Below are 21,437 nucleotides of genomic sequence, written 5' to 3' on the forward strand. Positions count from 1 at the left end.
GACGAGTTCAGTCTACCGCTGTCTGCGGATGCAAACATGGAAAATGTTCGCTGCAACAGTTATTTTCTCGACTTATATCTCTTTACAGACGTATTCAAAAAGGTAGGAAACCACTACATTAGTCACTTCAAGTAAGCCATTTGTCCATCAAATTATATCACACTTTGTGTCCTTTTTTTTAATGGCAGTTTTTAATGATTAAGCGGCGTCATCACCGTCAATGCGATACGTCTTGACGTCATTCGTAGGCGACTTTTGGGGAAATCTGTCACGCATGCACACAGAAATTTTGCCATGGTAGCTTCAAATAAATATCAACCAATACAAGGATTTTTTTTTAAAGTGACGTTGCTGACGTTTGTATATATACACAGTATTTGTCGTTTCTTTGACAGCACAAGTATCTGACAACAAAACATCACCTGCACCACTACTCTCCAATTCTAGCTACGTCATGCTCAGTTTGTATTCAGCTATAACAAGGTAGTTACTGGTAATATATATATTTTTCAACCAAATGAACACATCAATGTCTAGCCTTTATAGTAAAGACAAGATCAGAGTAAATACTTGTAAAAAACACTTTAATTAAATAAAAGCAACAGTATACAAGTTTAGGAAATACACATCTGTATATTTCTATCAAAATATAGTTATAGACTTGTTCTTTATACATTTAGACAATGGGGGAAATACTATAGGCAATCCGTGACCAGCTACATTGATCTTTATTATATAAAACTCCTTATGAAAAATCTTCAATTTCATTTTCCATTTCCTGGAAAGAGAATTTTAAAAAAACATTAGAAAACATACAAAAACACAATTTATGGGGCATTGCTCAATATTTGTTTCATAAAGTACACTTATAGCAACAGAAGAATATATATATATATATACTACAAATTAAAAAATGTATAGAATGACAAACCTTCAGCAGGGCAGTCTTGTCGTAGTCTTTGCGGTGTCTGTAGATACTCTGACATAACAAGGCATATAGCTTCTCCAGTTGATAGACCTCATGTCCCTCCGTCTTAGACACCACTCTCTGAAGCAGCTCCTGAAATGAAGGACCAGAAAACCGGTTCAGCACGGAGGTCTTATATCCTCCATCTTTGTCTAAAAGGAAGAAGTTGCCTCAGTCTGATTCCTGATCGGGTTGTGCTCTTGCCAACTCTATTGCTGTCATTGTCAAGCCCATGGCTTGACATCACATTTCCATACAGCGATAGAGCATAAACAGACTGCCACTGGCTAGTTGCCTTAACCACAGCTCTAGGACCAGATAACACAACCTCAAATCCATTAGGAGGCTGGGCAACGATCTGACCCTGGACCAGCTGCAGTGAGAATCAGCTACCTTTAGTTTGTTGTGATCCACCACCGGGGGCTTTGTCTTCTGTTCCAGTATCTCCTTGTCAACATCCATCACCTGCTGCATCCCCTGGTACTTCAGACCCCGCGTCACACGCCTCACTCCCACTTCTGACAAGAGGACAGAGGGGAGGAGTGAGTTTACAATTCAACAAAGTTCACCTAAAATGACAGATTGAGTGGGGGGGGGGGGGGGGGGGGGGGTGTCATTGTGTGAAGGGAGGCTACAAACCTGTGGTAGTCTCTTCCTCCACCTCCACTCTCTGAGGCTCAGTTGTGTCTGTAGTGGACACCTGCCCCTGGGTGAATGAGGAAAAAGTAGAAAACATCAAAATACAAATCGATTCAGCAGGAGAATCATCCATACAAAAAGCATCATCCATTTCCACAACAAAATAACATACATTGTCTCCCCCTTCTAGTAAGATGTGGTTTTCCTGGGCTCCAGCCACTACCACAGGATCCTGGGTGCCCTCACTGCTCTGGTCTCCAGCCCCAGCCTCCTCCACCCTGGGCTGGGTTGCCTCCATTGTAGCTTGGCTAACCTCCTCCATGGTCTGCCTGTCCTTAGTGTCTTGCTCCATGGGCTGGCCGTCCTGGTTCTCCTGTTGGGCTGGTTCTTCCCGCTCCATTGGGGTCTCCTCAGCCCCAGTGATCTCCAGCTCCTCCAGCCCCGACTCTGCAGCGTCACCCCCCTCCTCACTCTCTGCCCCTCTCCTCTCCTCCTCCTCCTCCTCCTCCTCTTCCTCTCCTTCCTCCACCACATCAGAATGGTCTTTAGAGGTGTGAGGAGAGGACCTTTTCCTGATGATGCCATTGCTCCAGCGGCTCTTCCTGCGTTTCTTCTTCTGAGCTGCTGATTAGTAGATGATCAGTTCATCAACAACAATAAAATAAACACCTTTATGAATGACTGAATGATGAGTGTAAACACGGTGAGAGAAACTGACAGGCATTATCATTCATCTCTCAGTATCAGCAGTTATTAGAGGATAGGTGGTCCTCTGTAGCTCAGCTGGTAGAGCACGGCGCTTGTAACGCCAAGGTAGTGGGTTCGATCCCCGGGACCACCCATACACAAAAATGTATGCATGCATGACTGTAAGTCGCTTTGGATAAAAGCGTCTGCTAAATGGCATATTGTTATATTATAGTTCTGGAAAGCTCTCTGTAGCTCATCCTCTGTTGGGAGACAGAAGTCTGTCTGCAGAGTGTTGAAACGCTAACCTGTGTAGCATTGTGTGTCTGTACATGATTGAGATGCTTGCTAACCTGAAGGACGTGGTGTGTTCACAGCTGAGGGAACAGCAGCAGTAGACTCTTTAGAGGGGCCTGCTGTATCGGTGCTCTCCACATCCACTGCTCTTGTCTTGGGATGAACGTGATAGTAGGATGGAGCAAACCTTGAAGTGGCACAACCTGGAAGTTAAGAGAGAGGGAGTTCATATTTAATCCATCAGGAATCCTCTGCTTTCATCCATCTGCATTGCTTGCTTTTTGGGGTTTTAGGCTGGGTTTCTGTATAGCACTTTGTGACATCTGCTGATGTAAAAAAGGGCTTTATAAATACATTTGATTGAATACAAAAAGGAGAGAGCAGCAGAATAAACTGAACAAATGAAAAGCTAAATGTATTTCTACTCTATAACAATTTATTTCTAGAACTACTCTGCACCAATAGAATAACACCTGACCTCTGGTGCTGCGGGACTCCTTGATATCCTCGCAGATCTTCTCAAAGTCTTCATCCAGTTTATCTTTGATGATGGCCTGTACAGTGTCCTTCAGAGCACATGCTCTGTGGCGGATCTGACGATCTGGAAAACATCCAGTAAACAGACTTGTCATCAGTAGGATTATGAAGTGTTGAATGGATGGATGAATGAATGTTTGAATGAATTAATAGTGTTGGCTGAATTAAGTAATGAATGATTAGTTGAATTAATACATTTATTAAATAAATGAAACATTCTCCCATGAACAGGCATACAAAATCTTAAAAATTCTGGATATAGCATATTTCCTACCTGAAGGATCTTTGTCAGGGTTGTATTCCAGACAGTTCTTCCAGATGAGATCCACGTCGTGTACAAACTCCTTCACAGTCACGTACTTGTGAGTGTCGATGTTGGAGAGGACAGTGGACAGGTCCATGGGCTGCTCGATAACTGTAGCATAGTCAGGCACCTAGACAAGACATAACACAACCATGATCCAAAAGGAACAGGTCAGCCATTCTCCACGTGATACAGTTCTAGAAGATTCCACCATGTCAATGTTTAGACATCTGGTCTCTTTCCCTCTTTATTTAACCCTCATCTTATTATTTTTTTTTTTAAACAAGTTGTCTCAGAACACATTCATTCACAGTAATTGATCGTCAGTCTCACCTCCTCCAGGTCGACGGGCTTGGTGAAGGCCTTGAAGCGTTTGTCCTGAGAGAGGCGGTTGGTGACATCACGCAGGAAGAGGCGGAGCTCCCTGAGAGTGTCTTCCTCCTGCTCCTCCAATCGCTGCTGCTCCTTCTCCGTCAGCGTCCTGGGGGGAGGAGGGGGGGCTACAGGGAGCACCTCCAGGGCTGCGAGCACTGGGGAGGAGGACCGGGAGGTAAGTGACTAACCACATCGCTGAGCGAGTGCCGACAGCTTTGGTACAGAGAACCTGCTCCTCTAATTTTCTACTGTTCGATTACCGGCACCTCTTATACAATACTTACTAGTTGTGAAGTTGAGCTTGTTTAACCATTTTTGGACCATTATCCAGGATTCCACAAAAATACCTCATAGAATATGGTGCAATCTTACCTGCTTTTTTCTTGGATGCAGGAGCTTTGGCAGCCTGGTTGAGGATGAGATCGTCAAAGAAGTTCCTCCTCTCCTGTGGGGTTGGGATCTGAACCTGGAGCACCTCTCCATACTCAGCACAGAACAGGTCCTGGACCTATTGGGGGGGGGGGGATGACATTTACCAAGATGAGTCACCTAGTGAACATAACATTCAGATAAATAGGACTGACTGATCCCCCTGCTCAGAAGCCCAATTCCAACCCTCCAGCTTCTCCCACAGGGGAAGGGAGCGAGTGCACATCCTGTTTCCTGTTGGTGATTTGACTGTATTAGGATCTATTTTTGTTCTCGTTTGGACTAATCTTCCAAGAGTCAATTTATAATACAATCACATTTTTCATATGACACACTGTTACAAACAGAAGACATAATACACCGCCATATTGGCGTCTCCACTACATCCTGCTAGACCGCTGTGCGGTGTTGTCTGTCTACTGTACCTACCTCAGGGAAGAGACTGCTGTGGGGGACACTACAGGTGGCCAGCAGCAGGATGGGTGAGAAGGAGGGGATGTCCTGTAACAGGCTGAGGAAGGTAGCTCTGAGAGCCGACCCCACCGTGTCCCACCACTGCTGGATGTGAGGGATATACAGGATACTGGGGGACGTCCTCTTGGCCTCACAGAACATCTACAACACAACCAAACATCATTACAGAAGTGTTTATTTGAACACGCATACCTCCTCACTGCAGATCTACAAGTCAAGACATACAGGACATCCAATGGAACATCAATACTGTATATCTCTGGGTTCATGTGCCTTTAAAAAAAAAAAGTATGTAGTTCTGTCCTTGAGCGGTTCTTATCTATTAATGTTCTGTATTATGTCATATTTCATGTTTTGTGTGGACCCCAGGAAGAGTAGCTGCTGCTTTAGCAACAGCTAATGGGGATCCTAATAAAATACCAAATCATCAATACAGGACATGTAATGGAACATCAATACCGTATATATCTCTGGGTTGATCAATACAGGACATCCAATGGAACATCAATACTATATATCTCTAGGTTCATCTCAAAAGTATTTATTTGACTCCTTGATTCCTCTCTCCTTGGACCTTCTCCTCCAATTAGTTTTGAGAAATATGTGAAGAATCAAGGACTCAAGGAAAGACTTGAGATTCACCGTCTGTCATGGCTGATGGCACAGGGCTCAATAGAGCCACTATACAGAAAACAGGGCGTGATCCAAGGGGGAGTACAGTACCTGAGCGCAGGCCTCCTCGGGAGAGGTGGTGCTGACTCCGAACAGCACGGCTATGTCCAGGGTGTAGACTGTGAACTTCTCCAGGGCATGGAGCACGGCAGGGGCCAGGTGACTGCTCTGACCTGACCCAGGACGCCCCGCCAGCAGCAGCCTGGGACGGTACGATGTGGGTTGGTTCAGCACGCTCCTGGGAGAACAGAGGAGAGGAGGAGAGGGGAGAGAAAAAGTTTATAAAATACTGTACAAGACAAGAGCTCAATACCCATTCTACCCCCTTTTTCATGAAGTCTACACTTCAGTCCCCACACGGATCTCAAAGCTTTCAAAAAGCACACTTCAGGGAGGAGTAGGAGAAAGACTTTTGGGATACGGATTTATGTGCGTTGGAAAAACCGTTACCCACCTGCTGAAATGCAGGAAGCCCCCAGCTGCCTTGGCCTTGTGAGAGAGACCGTTGATGCAGACAGAGTCCTCATCTTCACTGTATAGGTGATCATCTTCTAAAACACCAGCTGGGAGGCCACCTAAAGACAAGTGGTAAAATGTCTTAGAACATGACAACCAAGTATGACATTCAAGAATACAACTCAACATATCCATTCTTATACAACCGGCAGGAGGGCATACCAAATCTGGGTCATGTTTGTAGGGGACAACGTAGAAAATACAGTTTGCAACAAAAAACTATTGGGAGAAGTTCCGGTAGTACCTCCCCGTTTCAAAACATTTCACCCTACTCAACTAAAAATAATCAGACAATGAAGACAGTTCACATGAGAAACATAAGAGATTCTCTCTCGTCCCAGTTGACCCACCGTTGTCTCGCTTGTCTCTCTTGAGTCCCTGCTCTGCATGGGGGAACAGCCTGCTAACTGTACCCAGTACAGTCTGTAGGGCTGCACCAAGCAGTGGCTGGACTACAGGAGTCAGAGCCTTGGCTGGGGACGACACAGCTCTCTGGGAGGCTGGGACGGTCTTCCTCATGGCTGACAGGAAGTCCCTGCTGCCGATGGAGATCGACGCCACGTCTAACACCAGCTTCTGGGACGAGGAGTAGATCTGAGGGTATCGTCTCCTCAGGGCACACAGAGCCGCCTCCGCACACACCGCCTTGATGTCAGCACCGCAGTAACCTAGGAGACACAGCAGGTGGACGTTGGTGTGACAGCTTAAGGGAGCATCACCTACATGTTCTGATTAGACACAACACTTTCAGTGAGCCTCAGAAAACGATTGGAATATTTGACAGATTGGAATTTAAAATGGCGTTGAAAGAAAGTTTATTTTTATTATAGGTCAGTTTGGAGAAGAGGGAGGAAAACCATACCAACACACTTGTCCGCCAGTTCCTCCAGGAAAGAGTCTGATGGCTGGGGAGTCCACTGTCTGGTGTGGATCTGCAGAATATCCTTCCGAGCCTCCAGTGGACAAGAAACATCACCATTTATGTCAAATATTAATGTTTCCAAAAACAGTTTTCCTACATGAAAATAAATACCCTAATCTCAGTAGAACAAAGAAATGTCTGCTACCGGTTTGCTTCTCTCACAAGTGATCTTTTAATATCATTATATATATATATATATATATATATATATATATATATAACATACACAACTGGTCAAACGTTTTAGAACACCTACTCATTCGAGGGCTTTTCTTTATTTTTACTATTTTCTACATTGTAGAATAATAGTGAAGACATCAAAACTTTGAAATAACACACATGGAATCATGTAGTAACCATAAAAAAGTGTTAAACAAATCAAAATATATTTTATATTTACAAATAGCCACCCTTTGCCTTGATGACAGCTTTGCACACTCTTGGCATTCTCTCAACCAGCTTCATGATTTAGTCACCTGGAATGCATTTCAATTAACAGGTGTGCCTTGTTAAAAGTTAATTTGTGGAATTTCTTTCCTTAATGCGTTTGAGCCAATGAGTTATGTTGTGACAAGGTAGAGTTGGTATACAGAAGATAGCCCTATTTGGTAAAAGACCAAGTCCATATTATGGCAAGAACAGCTCAAATAAGCAAAGAGAAAAGACCATCATTACTTTAAGACACGAAGGTCAGTCAATACGGAAAATGTCAAGAACATTGAACGTTTCTTCAAGTGCAGTCACAAAAACCATCAAGCGCTATGATGAAACTGGCTCTCATGAGGACCGCCACAGGAATGGATGACCCAGAGTTACCTCTGCTGCAGACGATAAGTTCATTAGTTACCAGCCTCAGAAATTGCAGCCCAAATAAATGCTTCACAGAGTTCAAGTAACAGACACATCAACTGTTCAGAGGAGATTGCGTGAATCAGGCCTTCATGGTCGAATTGCTGCAAAGAAACCACTACTAAAGGCCACAAATAAGAAGAGACTTTCTTGGGCCAAGAAACACGAGCAATGGACAATAGACAGGTGGAAATGTGTCCTTTGGTTTAGAGTCCAAATTTGAGATTTTTGGTTCCAACCGCCATATCTTTGTGAGACACGCTGTGGGCGAACAGATGATCTCTGCATGTGTGGTTCCCACCGTAAAGCATGGAGGAGGAGGTGTTATGGTGTGGGGGTGCTTTGCTGGTGACACTGTCTGTGATTTATTTAGAATTCAAGGCACACTTAACCAGCATGGCTACCACAGCATTCTGCAGCGATACGCCATCCCATCTGGTTTGGGCTTAGTGGGACTATCATTTGTTTTTCAACAGGACAATGACCCAACACACCTCCAGGCTGTGTAAGGGCTATTTTACCAAGAAGGAGAGTGATGGAGTGCTGCATCAGATGAGCTGGCCTCCACAATCCCCCGACCTCAATCCAATTGAGATGGTTTGGGAGGAGTCGGACGGCAGAGTGAAGGAAAAGCAGCCAACAAGTGCTCAGCATATGTGGGAACTCCTTCAAGACTGTTGGAAAACATTCCAGGTGAAGCTGCTTGAGAGAATACTCCTGAGTGGCGCAGTGGTCTAAGGCACTGCATCGCAGTGCTAACTGTGCCACTAGAGATCCTGGTTCGAATCCAGGCTCTGTCGCCGCCGGCCGCGACCGGGAGACTCATGGGCGGCGCACAATTGGCCCAGCGTCGTCCAGGGTAGGGGAGAGAATGGCCGGCAGGGATGTAGCTCAGTTGATATAGCATGGCGTTTGCAACGCCAGGGTTGTGGGTTCGATTCCCACGGGGGGCCAGTATAAAAAATATATGTATTCACTAACTGTAAGTCGCTCTGGATAAGAGCGTCTGCTAAATGACTAAAATGTAAATGTAAATGTAGAATGCCAAGAGTGTACAAAGCTGTCATCAAGGCAAAGGGAGGCTATTTGAAGAATCTAAAATATATTTTGATTTGTTTAACACTTTTTTGGTTACTACATGATTCCATGTGTGTTATTTCATAGTTTTGATGTCTTCACTATTATTCTACAATGTATAAAATAGTAAAAATAAAGACAGACCCTTGAATGAGTAGGTGTGTCCAAACTTTTGATATATGGGGAGGGACCTACCTGAATTTGTCCAATAAAAATCTGGTTTTTGTTGCAAAACTGTTTGCTACAGCATGCACTAATGATTACACCAGTGGTCACTAAGACCCTCGTCTCACCTCTCTGTCAGGCAGGCCAAAGAGGAACTCTCGGTCGAAGCGTCCAGGTCGCCTGAGAGCTGGGTCTATAGAGTCCAGACGGTTAGTAGCTCCGATCACCACAACCTCTCCTCTGCTGTCTAACCCATCCATCAGGGCAAGGAGAGTGGACACGATGGAGCTGTAAGATGGAAACACATACAGAACATTATTCCCACTGTACAAAGACATAATCATACTAAACAAAAGCCACCAAATAGCTAAACGAGAAGCAATAATGGTTGCATTCAAATCAATTCTTCCAGCGATTAACACAGTGTCTGACCTGTGTATTTGGTCCTGTCTGCTTGAGCGGACTGGAGCCAACCCATCGATCTCATCAAAGAAAATAATCGACGGCCGCATCTGATAGGCCTAAAAGATTTGTTGTTTTAAAAAAAAAATAGTTTTAGTATTTCTTCCTCCAACTCCAATCATCTCCGTTTCAAGATCCTGGAACAATAAATTTCAGAAGCAGAAGCCAACTTCCATGGAGATAATAATGGTAGGTACTGACCTGGTCGAAGAGCAGGCGTAGCTGGCGTTCAGACTCTCCCACCCACTTGCTGAGGCAGTCTGCTCCCTTTCTCATGAAGAAAGAGACCTTCCTCTCTCCCTGACCGCACTCGTTAGCCAACGCCCTGGCCACTAGAGTCTTCCCTGTTCCAGGAGGTCCGTAGAACAGACAGCCCCTACACACACACACACAGCAAGTCTCCACACTTACTATACAGCATCAAGAGCAACAACATATCCTAGATCATTTCACCATAAGAGTATGGATGAGTTTATAAAAACATACAGCAGAAATGTATGTTGCACCGTTCACTTTCTTCTTTTTAACTACCTTGGAGGTTGGATCTTGAACCTCTCAAACACCTCTGGGTAGAGCAGTGGGAAGACGACCATCTCTTTCAGGGCAGAGATGTGTCTGGTCAATCCCCCAATGCTGTCAAAACGCACCTACAAAAAACACATTACACCATTTCAGTGTTGTCCAGGGCTGTCCCAGTTATCTATCCTTTCCCCCTTTAACATGACTGGTGCCAGTATGGACTGGAGAGAGCTCCTGAAGGTTTCCTCCTTACTGTTACTAGTCAAATTTACTGTCTGGTCCATCTGCATGGGGTCAACGTCAGCTAGACTTACTGTCTGGTCCATCTGCATGGGGTCAACGTCAGCTAGACTTACTGTCTGGTCCATCTGCATGGGGTCAACGTCAGCTAGACTTACTGTCTGGTCTATCTGCATGGGGTCAACGTCAGCTAGACTTACTGTCTGGTCCATCTGCATGGGGTCAACGTCAGCTAGACTTACTGCCTGGTCCATCTGCATGGGGTCAACGTCAGCTAGACTTACTGTCTGGTCCATCTGCATGGGGTCAACGTCAGCTAGACTTACTGCCTGGTCCATCTGCATGGGGTCAACGTCAGCTAGACTTACTGCCTGGTCCATCTGCATGGGGTCAACGTCAGCTAGACTTACTGCCTGGTCCATCTGCATGGGGTCAACGTCAGCTAGACTTACTGCCTGGTCCATCTGCATGGGGTCAACGTCAGCTAGACTTACTGCCTGGTCCATCTGCATGGGGTCAACGTCAGCTAGACTTACTGCCTGGTCCATCTGCATGGGGTCAACGTCAGCTAGACTTACTGCCTGGTCCACCTGCATGGGGTCAACGTCAGCTAGACTTACTGCCTGGTCCATCTGCATGGGGTCAACGTCAGCTAGACTTACTGTCTGGTCCATCTGCATGGGGTCAACGTCAGCTAGACTTACTGTCTGGTCTATCTGCATGGGGTCAACGTCAGCTAGACTTACTGTCTGGTCTATCTGCATGGGGTCAACGTCAGCTAGACTGGCTCCAATCTTCATCCTGTCCTTGTGGATTCCCAGGACATCCTCTTTCAGCAGGTTCATGGGAAGACATCTATTCACAGATCTGTTCCTGCTCTTACTCCTCCTCCTCTGGAACTTCTCATCGTCAGAGGAGGAGGAGGAAGAGGATGAGGAGGAGGTGGAGTCACTACTGTGGATGGCATGTCTTCTTCTACAGGGAAAAGAAAGGAGTATGGCAGAGCCAGACGTCAAAAGGCCAGTAACGTCAGGATTTGACCAGTCACAAGCAGCACCCACAGACAACTTACTGTACACAGACCATCACCCATCACCATGCAGCTCAATGACCAAGAAACCAGCCATTACAGAAACCCTGATGACACCACACACCTAAAACACACTGGCAATGACTTACCTTTCAGACACACTCCTGTGGATGCCAGAAATCAGAAGCGCAAGGAAGTAGCATTTAGGAATGAATTGTGATTTGTTGTAATAGTTAGTAAACAACGTTAAACTAAACTTGATAAGTCTGACATGGTAGTAGGCATTAGGTTCTGTAGCCTACTGACCTGCTGCCTCTCCTGTTGTAAGGGCTTCTTGGACCAGTAGAGCTGAACCTATACCTCCGCCTGGATGGGGACAAGTGTCTTGAAGTCTTGAAGAAGATGGACTTTGTCTTGGGCTCTGTGGGGATAGTGGGTAATAAAAAAGGTCCACCATGAGAAATGAGTCGAAGGACAAGCGATGGGAATAATAACTACTAGTACAGCTTGACAATAAATGTTGAGTACATGTACTGGTGCTGCTGGCTGTAAGTATACAGACTTCAGTGAAACAAAAGATCCAAACAGTTTAAACAGAAAATATCTAACCCTCCCGAGGTGCCTGGTAGCGAACTGCAGCTTTCCTCTGCCTGAAGTCATAGCGTTTCTGGTTGTCATCTTCACCCTCTTCATCATCATCATCATCATCCTCCTCCTCCTCATCCTCCTCCTCCTCATCATCCTCCTCCTCCTCCTCATCTGCCTGATTATTTTTGCTTCCCTCTTCCTTATCATGCTCTTCTTCACTGGAGTTCCCTCCATTCTCCTTCTCTTGAGGGTCTTCACTTCCTTCATCGGTTGTTTCAGAAGCCCTTTTCCTCTTGGCCCCAGCGTACAGGGTCTAACAGAATGGGGAGCATGACATTGACGGGAGACATCACGGTGACGTTTAACGACCTCTATTATAAAGCTATGAACCTGTAGCATTAATTAAGCTTACCTCCTCTGTAGTATCCCTGCTTCTTAAACGCCGACGCATTTTCTGCATGTCATCCATCTTCTGCAGCACTGCCTCAGCAGTACTTTACGAATAGAATGAAAAAGTAACGCACGTTAATTTCACTGTTATCAACTTTGCCTTTATAAGCATGCAACCCAGACTGACAAGAGGATGTACAACAGTGGTGGCCAACCCTCCTACTAGAGAGCTACTGTGCATGCAGGCGTTTTCTCCTGCCCCGGTGCTTGATTAGGGCTGGAGAAAAACCCTGTGGTAGATGGGTAGCTAGGAGGGTTGGCCACCCCTGATGCACGATGACTGCTGATGGAGATGTTCTTACTTGGTGATGAGGCGGTTATAGAGCACAGACTGGTTCCTGGAGTTGCGCTTGTATCTGGTGATCCTGGAGCTGCGTCTCACAGAGCTGTCCTCCTCCCTGGGACGCAGGACAAACTGGGTCTTCTTCAGAGTAGAGGCCTCTTCTTCCTCAACTTCATCAGTAGCATCTGGAAGAAGATATATAAAATAAAATAAAATCGTAACTTGATGATAAACATTGTAGCTGAAATAATTGAAACTAAATGGTGTCTCCTTCATGCTATACTGTTGGAGGTGGCATTCATTCATGTAAATGTGATCTAGAAATGATGTAGTTACCAGCTTCAGATTGCTTGTCCCTGGATGATGTGGAGGCTTTTCCATCACCCTGCAGTCTTGGGGATTTCCTGCAGAGATAAACAAAATGAGAACTTAAAGATGGAGGCCTGGGTTGTGATGACATACCTTCTTATGTTTGTAAACATCATGTTCGGTATCACCGACTATACAGAGAGGAGTGGAAGCTGATTCACATACAATGAATACCATTTATCTGCATAAAACATAAGTAGTTACCTTGTGCTGTGTTCGCCAGTTTCCTCCTCTTTCTCAGGGGACTTGGTTGGGCACTTAGTCTGGCCATTCATTTCAGCAAAGGACACCTCATGTTTGACGGTCTGTCCCCTGGTCCTCAGGGATCCTCGTCTGGGAGGGCTATCCTCCTCCTTCACCATCGAGTGACCCTATGTTAGGATAAAACAAAAACATCAGCTGCATTCACAGAAGGATCCAGTCATTTTAAGTGTGACGTTAGTAAGCGAACTTACAGCTGGCTAACTATATAAGTTAGCTAGCAGGCTACATACCTATCCACATTCAGAAACAACCACTTTTATTGTAGTTCGTCAGTTCCACTTACTAACCAAGGGGCTAGCTAACTAGCTTAGTTTACTCAACTCCACGATATATACATCTATGGGAGATAGCCCCTATCTCTAGTTTACATCCCTATGGGGTAACAGGCCAACTAATTTAGAACCTTAGCATCCAGTTAGCTAACGTTAGGTTACAACTGGCATAGAATGCGGTTAGCTAGGCACAAACATCAATGGCGGGCTAGCTAGTTAGCTGGTTAGCTAACATATGTTGTCAGTTAGCTAACATGCTAACACATTTCAATGATCAACAGCGGAGTTTACAGTGACATTTTATAATGTCAACTATTTAAAAGGGCCTCACATTTCTCGTCTTTTCAGTGCTGCTGGAGCTGTCATCCAGGCCCCTCTTCAGACGACTCGACTTTGTCTGCGAGGAGTGCTGCAGGGACAGAAACTCGGAGCTCGTATCCAAGTCAGCCCGATTCCTCTTCGGAGTTGCTGGTTCCGCGCCCACGCCGCTGCTGCGTAGCATCACCATCCTGACTTAAAACAGATTATTTACACTAAAGCATAAATAAGGGATTACTAAATCGTATCAAAATTGTAACTATTTAATAACATTCCTAGGTAACGTGTGTCGCGCCCAATCACACACCCCTTCCCAACCGAAATCCTTGATTTCTGGCGCCACAAACGTCACGGAAGACAAGTGACAGCACGTAGTATCCTGACGCAAGCAAACATAGTTCATCACAAAAGTAGTGTTTCGACATTTCTAATCACCAATTATATCATGCTCTATTGATACCAATGACCACATGAATAGCTATAAATATTATAATTATAGAAATCTATGCCAGGGCCATCAGTGATATTTTCTTACATCGTTCAGTTGTGCGGAAGGATATTATGGGAAAGATGTCCCGGTTATTTTTGGCGCGCTGTAAAGTGCGCATTATGGAAAGCCTAGCTACAGCTTCATGATAAAGCGTTTTCTTTACGGTTATGAAAATAGAACGTGTTTACCCTAAAATGTTAATTATATTTGAGAGTTCTCTTAATTGTCAGATCAACTATGCTAAATGTCTAGAGGAGCTCTGTTTCATTCACTCTAAAATTCTGGGGGTAATATTCCACGTTTTGTTGTTACAGCCTGAATTCAAATAGATACAAAACAAAACAAAAAATATTATCCATCTACACACAATACCCCATAATAACAAAGTGAAAACCTGTTTTTTGAAAATTTTGCAAACGTATTGAAAATGAAAAACACAAATATCTAATTTACATAAGTATTCACACCCCTGAGTTTATACTTTCTAGAAGCACCTTTGGCGGGTGAGTACAGCTTTGAGTCGTCTTGGGTATGTCTGTATCAGCTTTGCACATCTGGATTTGGGGATTTTCTCCCATTCTTCCTAGCATATTTTCTCAAATCAAATACACGTATTTAGCAGATGTTATTGCGGGTGTAGCGAAATGCTTGTGTTCCCATCTCCAACAGTGCATTAGTATCTAACAATTCACAACAATACACAAATCTAAAAATAAAAGAATGGAATTAAGAAATATATAAATATTAGGACGAACAATGTCTGAGTGGCATTTACTAAATAAAATAGAACACAGTATATACATATGAGATGAGTAAAGCAGTATGTAAAGTGACCAGTGATTCCATGTCAAGCTCTGTTAAGTTAGATGGGGAGAGGCAGCAAACAGCAATCTTCAAGTCTTTCCACAGATTTTCAATGGGATTCAAGTCTGGGCCACTCAAAGACTTTCACATTCTTGTTCTGAAGCCATTTGTTCGTTGCTTTGGCTATATGCTTGGGGTCATTGACCTGTTGGAACGTAAATCTTCATCCCCAGCTAATCCTACAGCCATTAAAACCCCACCGATATTCCACTAATTTTGCCTCATCTGATCCTACACCAGGCCGGAAGCCTGGGAGGAAGGGACACTATCGTACAACACACCTTGTAACTCTTCTACTCATATACCCAAGCACTTCTCTGCAGCTGCCACCACAACATCTATTTTATGTGATTTTACGTTCCATTTCTGCAGTACAGTTGATAACCATGGCTATGAACGCTAAGAAACCAGACTTACTGAGGCACGTTATTCCTATCACTCTCCATTGGCCTCGGCCTACTCACAGGGATCCTCTTAAGATCCCTCGCCCTGTACACATCTTCCTCTACTACGCTCTTCACTGCCTCAGAATATGACACTTTCTGTACTACTCTGATCCTGGCAACCTCAACCTGCCTTTCACTAGACACTGATCTACAGCACCATGGGTACCCCTACAATTAACACACACACATTTTTCCACTGATACTACACATTCCTTTGTCTCATGCCCTCCTGCACACTGCTGCAACATGACCATAAGCTTGGCACCTAAAACACCATAATGGTTTTGGGACAAAAGCTCACGGGTTAACTGACACGTCCTAACTTGACTTTGTTGGGTAAAGACTCTGCATCAAAACTCAGCAGGACATACCGTGTCTTCTCTGTTCCACAACGCTCTCGCACCAAACGGCAGGAGTCAGACACCGAGAATCTTACATTTCAGTTGATCCTCAACACTTAACGCCACCCGTTATCCCCAGTAGCGATGCGTGGGTAAAATCACTAGGGAAGCCAAGCCAGTAAAAAAAATACATATTTCAACCTATAACCAATCATTCATACGTCACTGTGATATACAATAAGGCCGTGACAATAAGACAACAGTCACACAGTGGCGGAATAAATTCAACTGCACATACATTTGTTTCATCACAAAACCGGAGAGCAAGATCTGTCCGGTGAAGTCCACAAAGCAAATATTGCATGTAACAAAATGTTTGATAGTTTACTAAGCAACTACTGCTTTAGAACCACAGAGTTACCACAAGTCAGCACAAAGACAGCAGGAGCACTGCCTCCACTATTCCAGCACCATTTCAACTTAATCATCAAATCAACAAGGCTTTATATGCTTAGTTTAATACACTGAAAACAAACTTAAAAGATACCAAAAACAATTTAGTCCAATCACTGTTGTTAAATCTCATGTGGCTGTCCATGGTACTGATATCTGTTTGTGTAAAAAAAAGAAAAAAAAAAGAAAGGTTGACACCCTCATAGACTAGATGAACACCAATGCCATCCTCCTCTCATGTTGGCAAAATGGTCTATGGCTGTCATACAGTACGCTTTTTGTTTTCATAGGCTACCTAGCTAAAATGCTTGCTAGCCTAACATCGGCAACAATGAACCAGCGAAGTTACAATTGAATTGGACGGTGGACTCCAATCAAGTTGTAGCAACAGCTCAAGGAAGATCAAAGGAAATTGGATGCACCTGAGCTCAATTTGGAGTGTCATAGGAAAGGGGTATGAAAATAATACTTATACAGAAATGTCTCATTTACATATCATTGTCAATAAATTAGCAAACATTTCTAAAAACACTGTCATTATGGGGTAGTGTGTGTAGATGGGGTAAAAAAAATAATCTATTTAATCCATTTTCAATTCAGGCTGTAATTATGGAATAAGTCAAGTTGTATGAATACTTTGAAGGAACTGTATTGGGGTGGGGGGGGAACTAATTTCATGCAAAATGTATATTTACACTTTAGCAATATAGTGAGAAATTGAGATAAATTAAAATAATTTTCAAATCATTAAATTATATGAAGAAAACACATTTATGCAAGGACAAAATATTATTACATAAATCGTAATTTATTAGTAGTATGTGAATAGGTATAACCGGAGGAAAAAAATACAAATTATAGAAATCTGCTAAACTGCAAAAAACTGTATTGTATTTGGTTTGTAAAAAGTATACAGCTGATCTGAAGTAGTCCATGCCATGACTCCCATGGAGGGGGCATTTTATGCAATGGCTGCCAGGTAGTCCTTGACCTCTGCTGTGGTGAGTCTTCTGAAACCTGCCTCGTTGCAGATCCCCACCTCAATGTTATCTTCTGTCATCTGACCCTCAAAACTTTCCTTTAAAACACACACACACAGAACAATATTAATGCAATGCAGTAAATGCATGGATTTCAATATAACGACATGACAAAGTAAATCATTAAGTATTCAAACTATAACCTAAACACAGTATCACATTTTCTACAATGTTTCTTAAATACTTCTGAGAGGGAAGGGTACTAAAACTGCAGGTGAGATTAATTACCTTCAATGTTAAGATTGCTGTGTGGATAGCGTCTTCAAGTTCCAGATCCATGTTGTATCTCTTTTCAAGGAATGTTTTCCCATTAACGTAGTTCTTTCCCATCGCTGTTGCTTTCCATGCAAAGTATGCACCCTGTGTATATCAAAATAATCATAGTTAGTACCGGAAAAATAATGTGTAACGGAGTTAAGAACACAGCTAGCTTGAAATGTCGCAGATGGAGCTATCCAATTGGTACCTTTTGGTTGGCTCAAACCGTTGAAAGTTGTCAAGGAGGGCAGCCACGTGTTAGCCAAACAGAGGTCCCGAATTCGAGCCAGGTATGAGCCGAATAGGGGGGGGGGGGGGAAGTGGTACTCGCTAAGCAAGCAACGTGACGTCCGTTACATATGCACATTTAACAGTACAGAAGACACAGGCTGTGGCTACACTTGACACTTACATGCGACTTCTGCCATCAGAACACCAAGATTGCATTGAAAAGACTGGTTGTGGTCGGATTGTGTTCAGATCTGACTGACCACTTCAGGAGGTGGTCAGGGGGACATTTTTATGCGGATTTCTCCTCAGTCTGGAGACAATCAGGCTACGGAAAGAGCATACACTGGGCGACGTCATCAGCACGTGTGTTTTGGGAGCAAGAGGCAACTTTTTTCATTTAATGTTGGAGGAAATATGTTCCTAGTGTGTGAGGAATGTGTTTGCTGGCTTCATAAATGCTAGCTGCTAGCTTATTTAGAAAAACTATTTTTTGTTATGCTAACCCGTTTGCAATCCCTTTAGTTCTGCCATCAACTTTCTGTGTTATCAGATTTAGTCCTTTCCACCGTTTACATTATGCATTTGAAAATAGTGCAGGAAAAGGGTATCGGCACATTTAAATTTAGGTTTAGACGCATGACGTGTTCGGAACTCCATGATCAGAACTCCTTGATGAGAATACAAAAGCTCCATGAACAGTCTAGACACGGCCTAGGAGTGAAGCAATTAAATTATAGAGTGGGTTTATACTTCCATGCATACTTACAGAGGGATCTGACTGGAAGAGGTAAGGGTGATCATCATCCCATCCAGCTATCAATAGTGACACACCAAAGGGTCGCACTCCACTGAAAATACACAGGATGTTACTCTAGAAATTCAGGTATAAACATCTACTTTATCAACATATTGTAACTCAGCAGTGGCCAACCCTCCTGGAAAGATACTGGGTGTATGGGCTTTTGGCTTTTCCTTCAGCCCTGCTCTAACACACCTGGTACTATACTGGGTGTACGGGCTTTAGGCTTTTCCTTCAGCCCTGCTCTAACACACCTGGTTCTATACTGGGTGTACGGGCTTTAGGCTTTTCCTTCAGCCCTGCTCTAACACACCTGGTACTATACTGGGTGTACGGGCTTTAGGCTTTTCCTTCAGCCCTGCTCTAACACACCTGGTTCTATACTGGGTGTACGGGCTTTAGGCTTTTCCTTCAGCCCTGCTCTAACACACCTGGTTCTATACTGGGTGTACGGGCTTTAGGCTTTTCCTTCAGCCCTGCTCTAACACACCTGGTTCTATACTGGGTGTACGGGCTTTAGGCTTTTCCTTCAGCCCTGCTCTAACACATCAGATCCTACCAATCAGCTGCTCATCAGGACCTTGATTAGCTGAATCAGTTGGGTTGGAGCAAAGGCCTGCACACTCAGTCGGCCAGCCCTGATAAAACTTGAGGAAACCCACAGAACAGAACTGACCCAGACTGTGTGTACTCCTGCATGACAGAGGCTACCCTCTGAACCAGCTGGGCTGTGGGGATTGGCTCCTGATAGACCAGGAAGTACTGCTGGGCCAGTTTCCTCGCTCTCCTCAACAGCACCCTGCAGAGTAACAAGAGATACATTTCAAAGACATCTTTGTCCATGTTGTAAACCCAATATTTAGAAACTCAAGGAAAGGCAGTCTCACTCTCTCCCTCACACACACACCAGTATGTACCTGTAGTCTGGACCCATTCCACTGTAAACCATGCCAATATGTTTGGTTATCATCTCGATTTTGTGAACACTCGTCTCGTCGTACAGTATAGATTTCTGTTTCTTCTCTGTTGCCAAAACGACTCCATTTGAGGCTTAAACAGGGAGAAAGAGATCATCAAAATCTGACTGTCTTCTGTAATGCTGATAAAGGGCGGCTGAACTTCCTGATTTGGCCTCGTTGTAGATTTGGTTCATTAAGGCTGTGTTTAGACCGATTCTGATATTTTTTGACCAATCACATCAAATCTTTTCACCTCAGATCTTTTTCAGAGCTGATCTGATTGGTCAGAAGACCAATCAGTGAAAATAAATTATAAACATAGCCTTAGAAATGCTATCAGACATGACTGAATTCAAACGTGAGTTGGTATCGGGTGTGGTTTGATATGAGGGTCTCGTGTGTGTTCGCAGGTGGGAAGAGTTAGCCAAATTATATCGCCAATTAGCTTCAGCTGGCTGGTGTGCGACCGTGGCAAAATTGGTTCGACTTTGGATAGCTCATCTGAGGCTAGTTAGGGGCCGTCAATAAATAACAATGTAAATGAGACAATATTTTCATGTTGCACACCTTTTAGTTCTCATTAAATACTTTCAATATTTAGGGATATCCAAAGTCAAAGCACATTTACCACAGGCATTACAATCGGGTCGCATGCAGCTGCACTCCGAATTAATAATAACTTGTGTGCTGCCAGCTGTGGACCGGGTTGAAATAAACCCAACCTTCATTTACATACTCCGGTACAAAAATCAGTTTTGGACAAGACTGACTTTATGACCCAAATTATCATATTAACACTTTGTAGTCAATTTTGACAGAATAAATGTTCCTGACTCATATCGATGGCACATAGGTTGTTTTCTAAACGAGAAGTTGGTTTTTAGGGGCAGTTGCTCTTTAAAAGAGTTTGGTACCATGGACACATGCATCTTGTATATAAAAAGACATTGCCTGGTGGTTGTACCACTTTATACATGTTATAGTACATAGTTTGCGTTTAGACAGGCAGCCCGATTCAAAAAAAAATTATGTTCCACTAATTTACCAATCAGATCAGCTCTGAAGTGATTGGTCAAAAGACCAATTAGTGAAAATATGATCAGAATTGGGTTGCCTGTGTGAACGCAGCCATATTGGGTTATCGTTTAAAGTCTTCTTTACCTTTGATTCCCACTGAGGGGGCTCCTGCTGCTACTGCTGACAGGGCATACTCAATCTGGACCAGTTTACCAGATGGGCTGTATGGGGGGGAATTGTTTAAACGTTCCATTAATAACGTCATGACAAACAAATACTTTAGGCTTGGTCTGATCAGTCCAATCCTTTTGTTGTGTTTAGATGTATTGGTGTAACGTGAGCTAGTGACTCACACTCTCGCCCAAGGCAATCAACAAACTGAAAGTGAAAGTTCTAAACTTTCAACAGCAATTCCAGATGCCTTTTTGCAAAGTTAGCATCTCAGCTAATCACTTAATTACTGAAAGAGGGCAAATGGCATGAAGAGACAATGTGTTGGCTATTAAAGTTGCCTGTTTGAAGAACTTGAACTAGAAAAATCACACTTCCTAGGACTAGCCTAACATTAGCTAGCAACAGAATGACAAAGCATCAAACCACCGCGAGCAACAGTCTGGTTTCTAAACAACTTGCTCGAGTTCGATCCTTCTTCCTTACAATGTTTTCCTGCAATACCCAAACTAGCAAAACTTTCGCCACTACAGTCATTTGTAAAAGTTACCTGAACGTGGTGAGTGAGAAACTGTACCCCCTTTCTGCCATCTTTGCTCAGCACCGGTGATAACACGTCATACTAATAACAAGATGCAATTGGTTCTTTGGTTGTCGCAGTTT

General features: G+C 43.7%; 2 protein-coding genes and 1 long non-coding RNA gene across 3 annotated transcripts; 1 reads left to right on the forward strand and 2 right to left on the reverse strand.

Moving 5' to 3' along the window:
* The first annotated feature begins 15 nt into the window (after positions 1 to 15).
* On the forward strand, positions 16 to 6,944 carry LOC311140628. The gene is made up of 3 exons (XR_014614169.1): positions 16 to 102; positions 3,774 to 3,981; positions 4,200 to 6,944. It is a non-coding gene; the product is annotated as an uncharacterized lncRNA (long non-coding RNA).
* Positions 568 to 14,013, reverse strand: LOC311140605 (ATPase family AAA domain-containing protein 2-like). The gene is made up of 27 exons (XM_084175730.1): positions 13,719 to 14,013; positions 13,056 to 13,222; positions 12,819 to 12,886; positions 12,502 to 12,667; positions 12,162 to 12,243; positions 11,771 to 12,062; positions 11,468 to 11,582; positions 10,878 to 11,106; positions 9,904 to 10,019; positions 9,574 to 9,748; positions 9,343 to 9,431; positions 9,039 to 9,198; positions 6,760 to 6,850; positions 6,248 to 6,565; positions 5,836 to 5,956; positions 5,433 to 5,619; positions 4,665 to 4,850; positions 4,179 to 4,314; positions 3,765 to 3,961; positions 3,402 to 3,561; positions 3,069 to 3,191; positions 2,647 to 2,793; positions 1,779 to 2,227; positions 1,607 to 1,673; positions 1,361 to 1,485; positions 932 to 1,060; positions 568 to 778 (listed from the first exon to the last, which is right to left on the reverse strand). Exons 1-27 carry the CDS (start codon positions 13,893 to 13,895, stop codon positions 746 to 748), a joined length of 4,305 nt encoding a protein of 1,434 aa, XP_084031856.1. The 5' UTR covers positions 13,896 to 14,013; the 3' UTR covers positions 568 to 745.
* A 3,073-nt stretch (positions 14,014 to 17,086) lies between these two features.
* On the reverse strand, positions 17,087 to 21,411 carry LOC311140625 (proteasome subunit alpha type-2-like). Its single transcript, XM_084175756.1, has 7 exons — positions 21,325 to 21,411; positions 20,748 to 20,824; positions 19,545 to 19,677; positions 19,304 to 19,426; positions 18,595 to 18,676; positions 17,568 to 17,699; positions 17,087 to 17,377 (listed from the first exon to the last, which is right to left on the reverse strand). The coding sequence occupies exons 1-7, from the start codon at positions 21,363 to 21,365 to the stop codon at positions 17,261 to 17,263; spliced, it is 705 nt and encodes a 234-aa protein (XP_084031882.1). The 5' UTR covers positions 21,366 to 21,411; the 3' UTR covers positions 17,087 to 17,260.
* Between the last annotated feature and the right edge of the window lie 26 nt (positions 21,412 to 21,437).

Source organism: Coregonus lavaretus (assembly GCF_964263955.1).
Source record: "Coregonus lavaretus genome assembly, chromosome: 13".
Lineage (NCBI taxonomy): Eukaryota > Metazoa > Chordata > Actinopteri > Salmoniformes > Salmonidae > Coregonus > Coregonus lavaretus.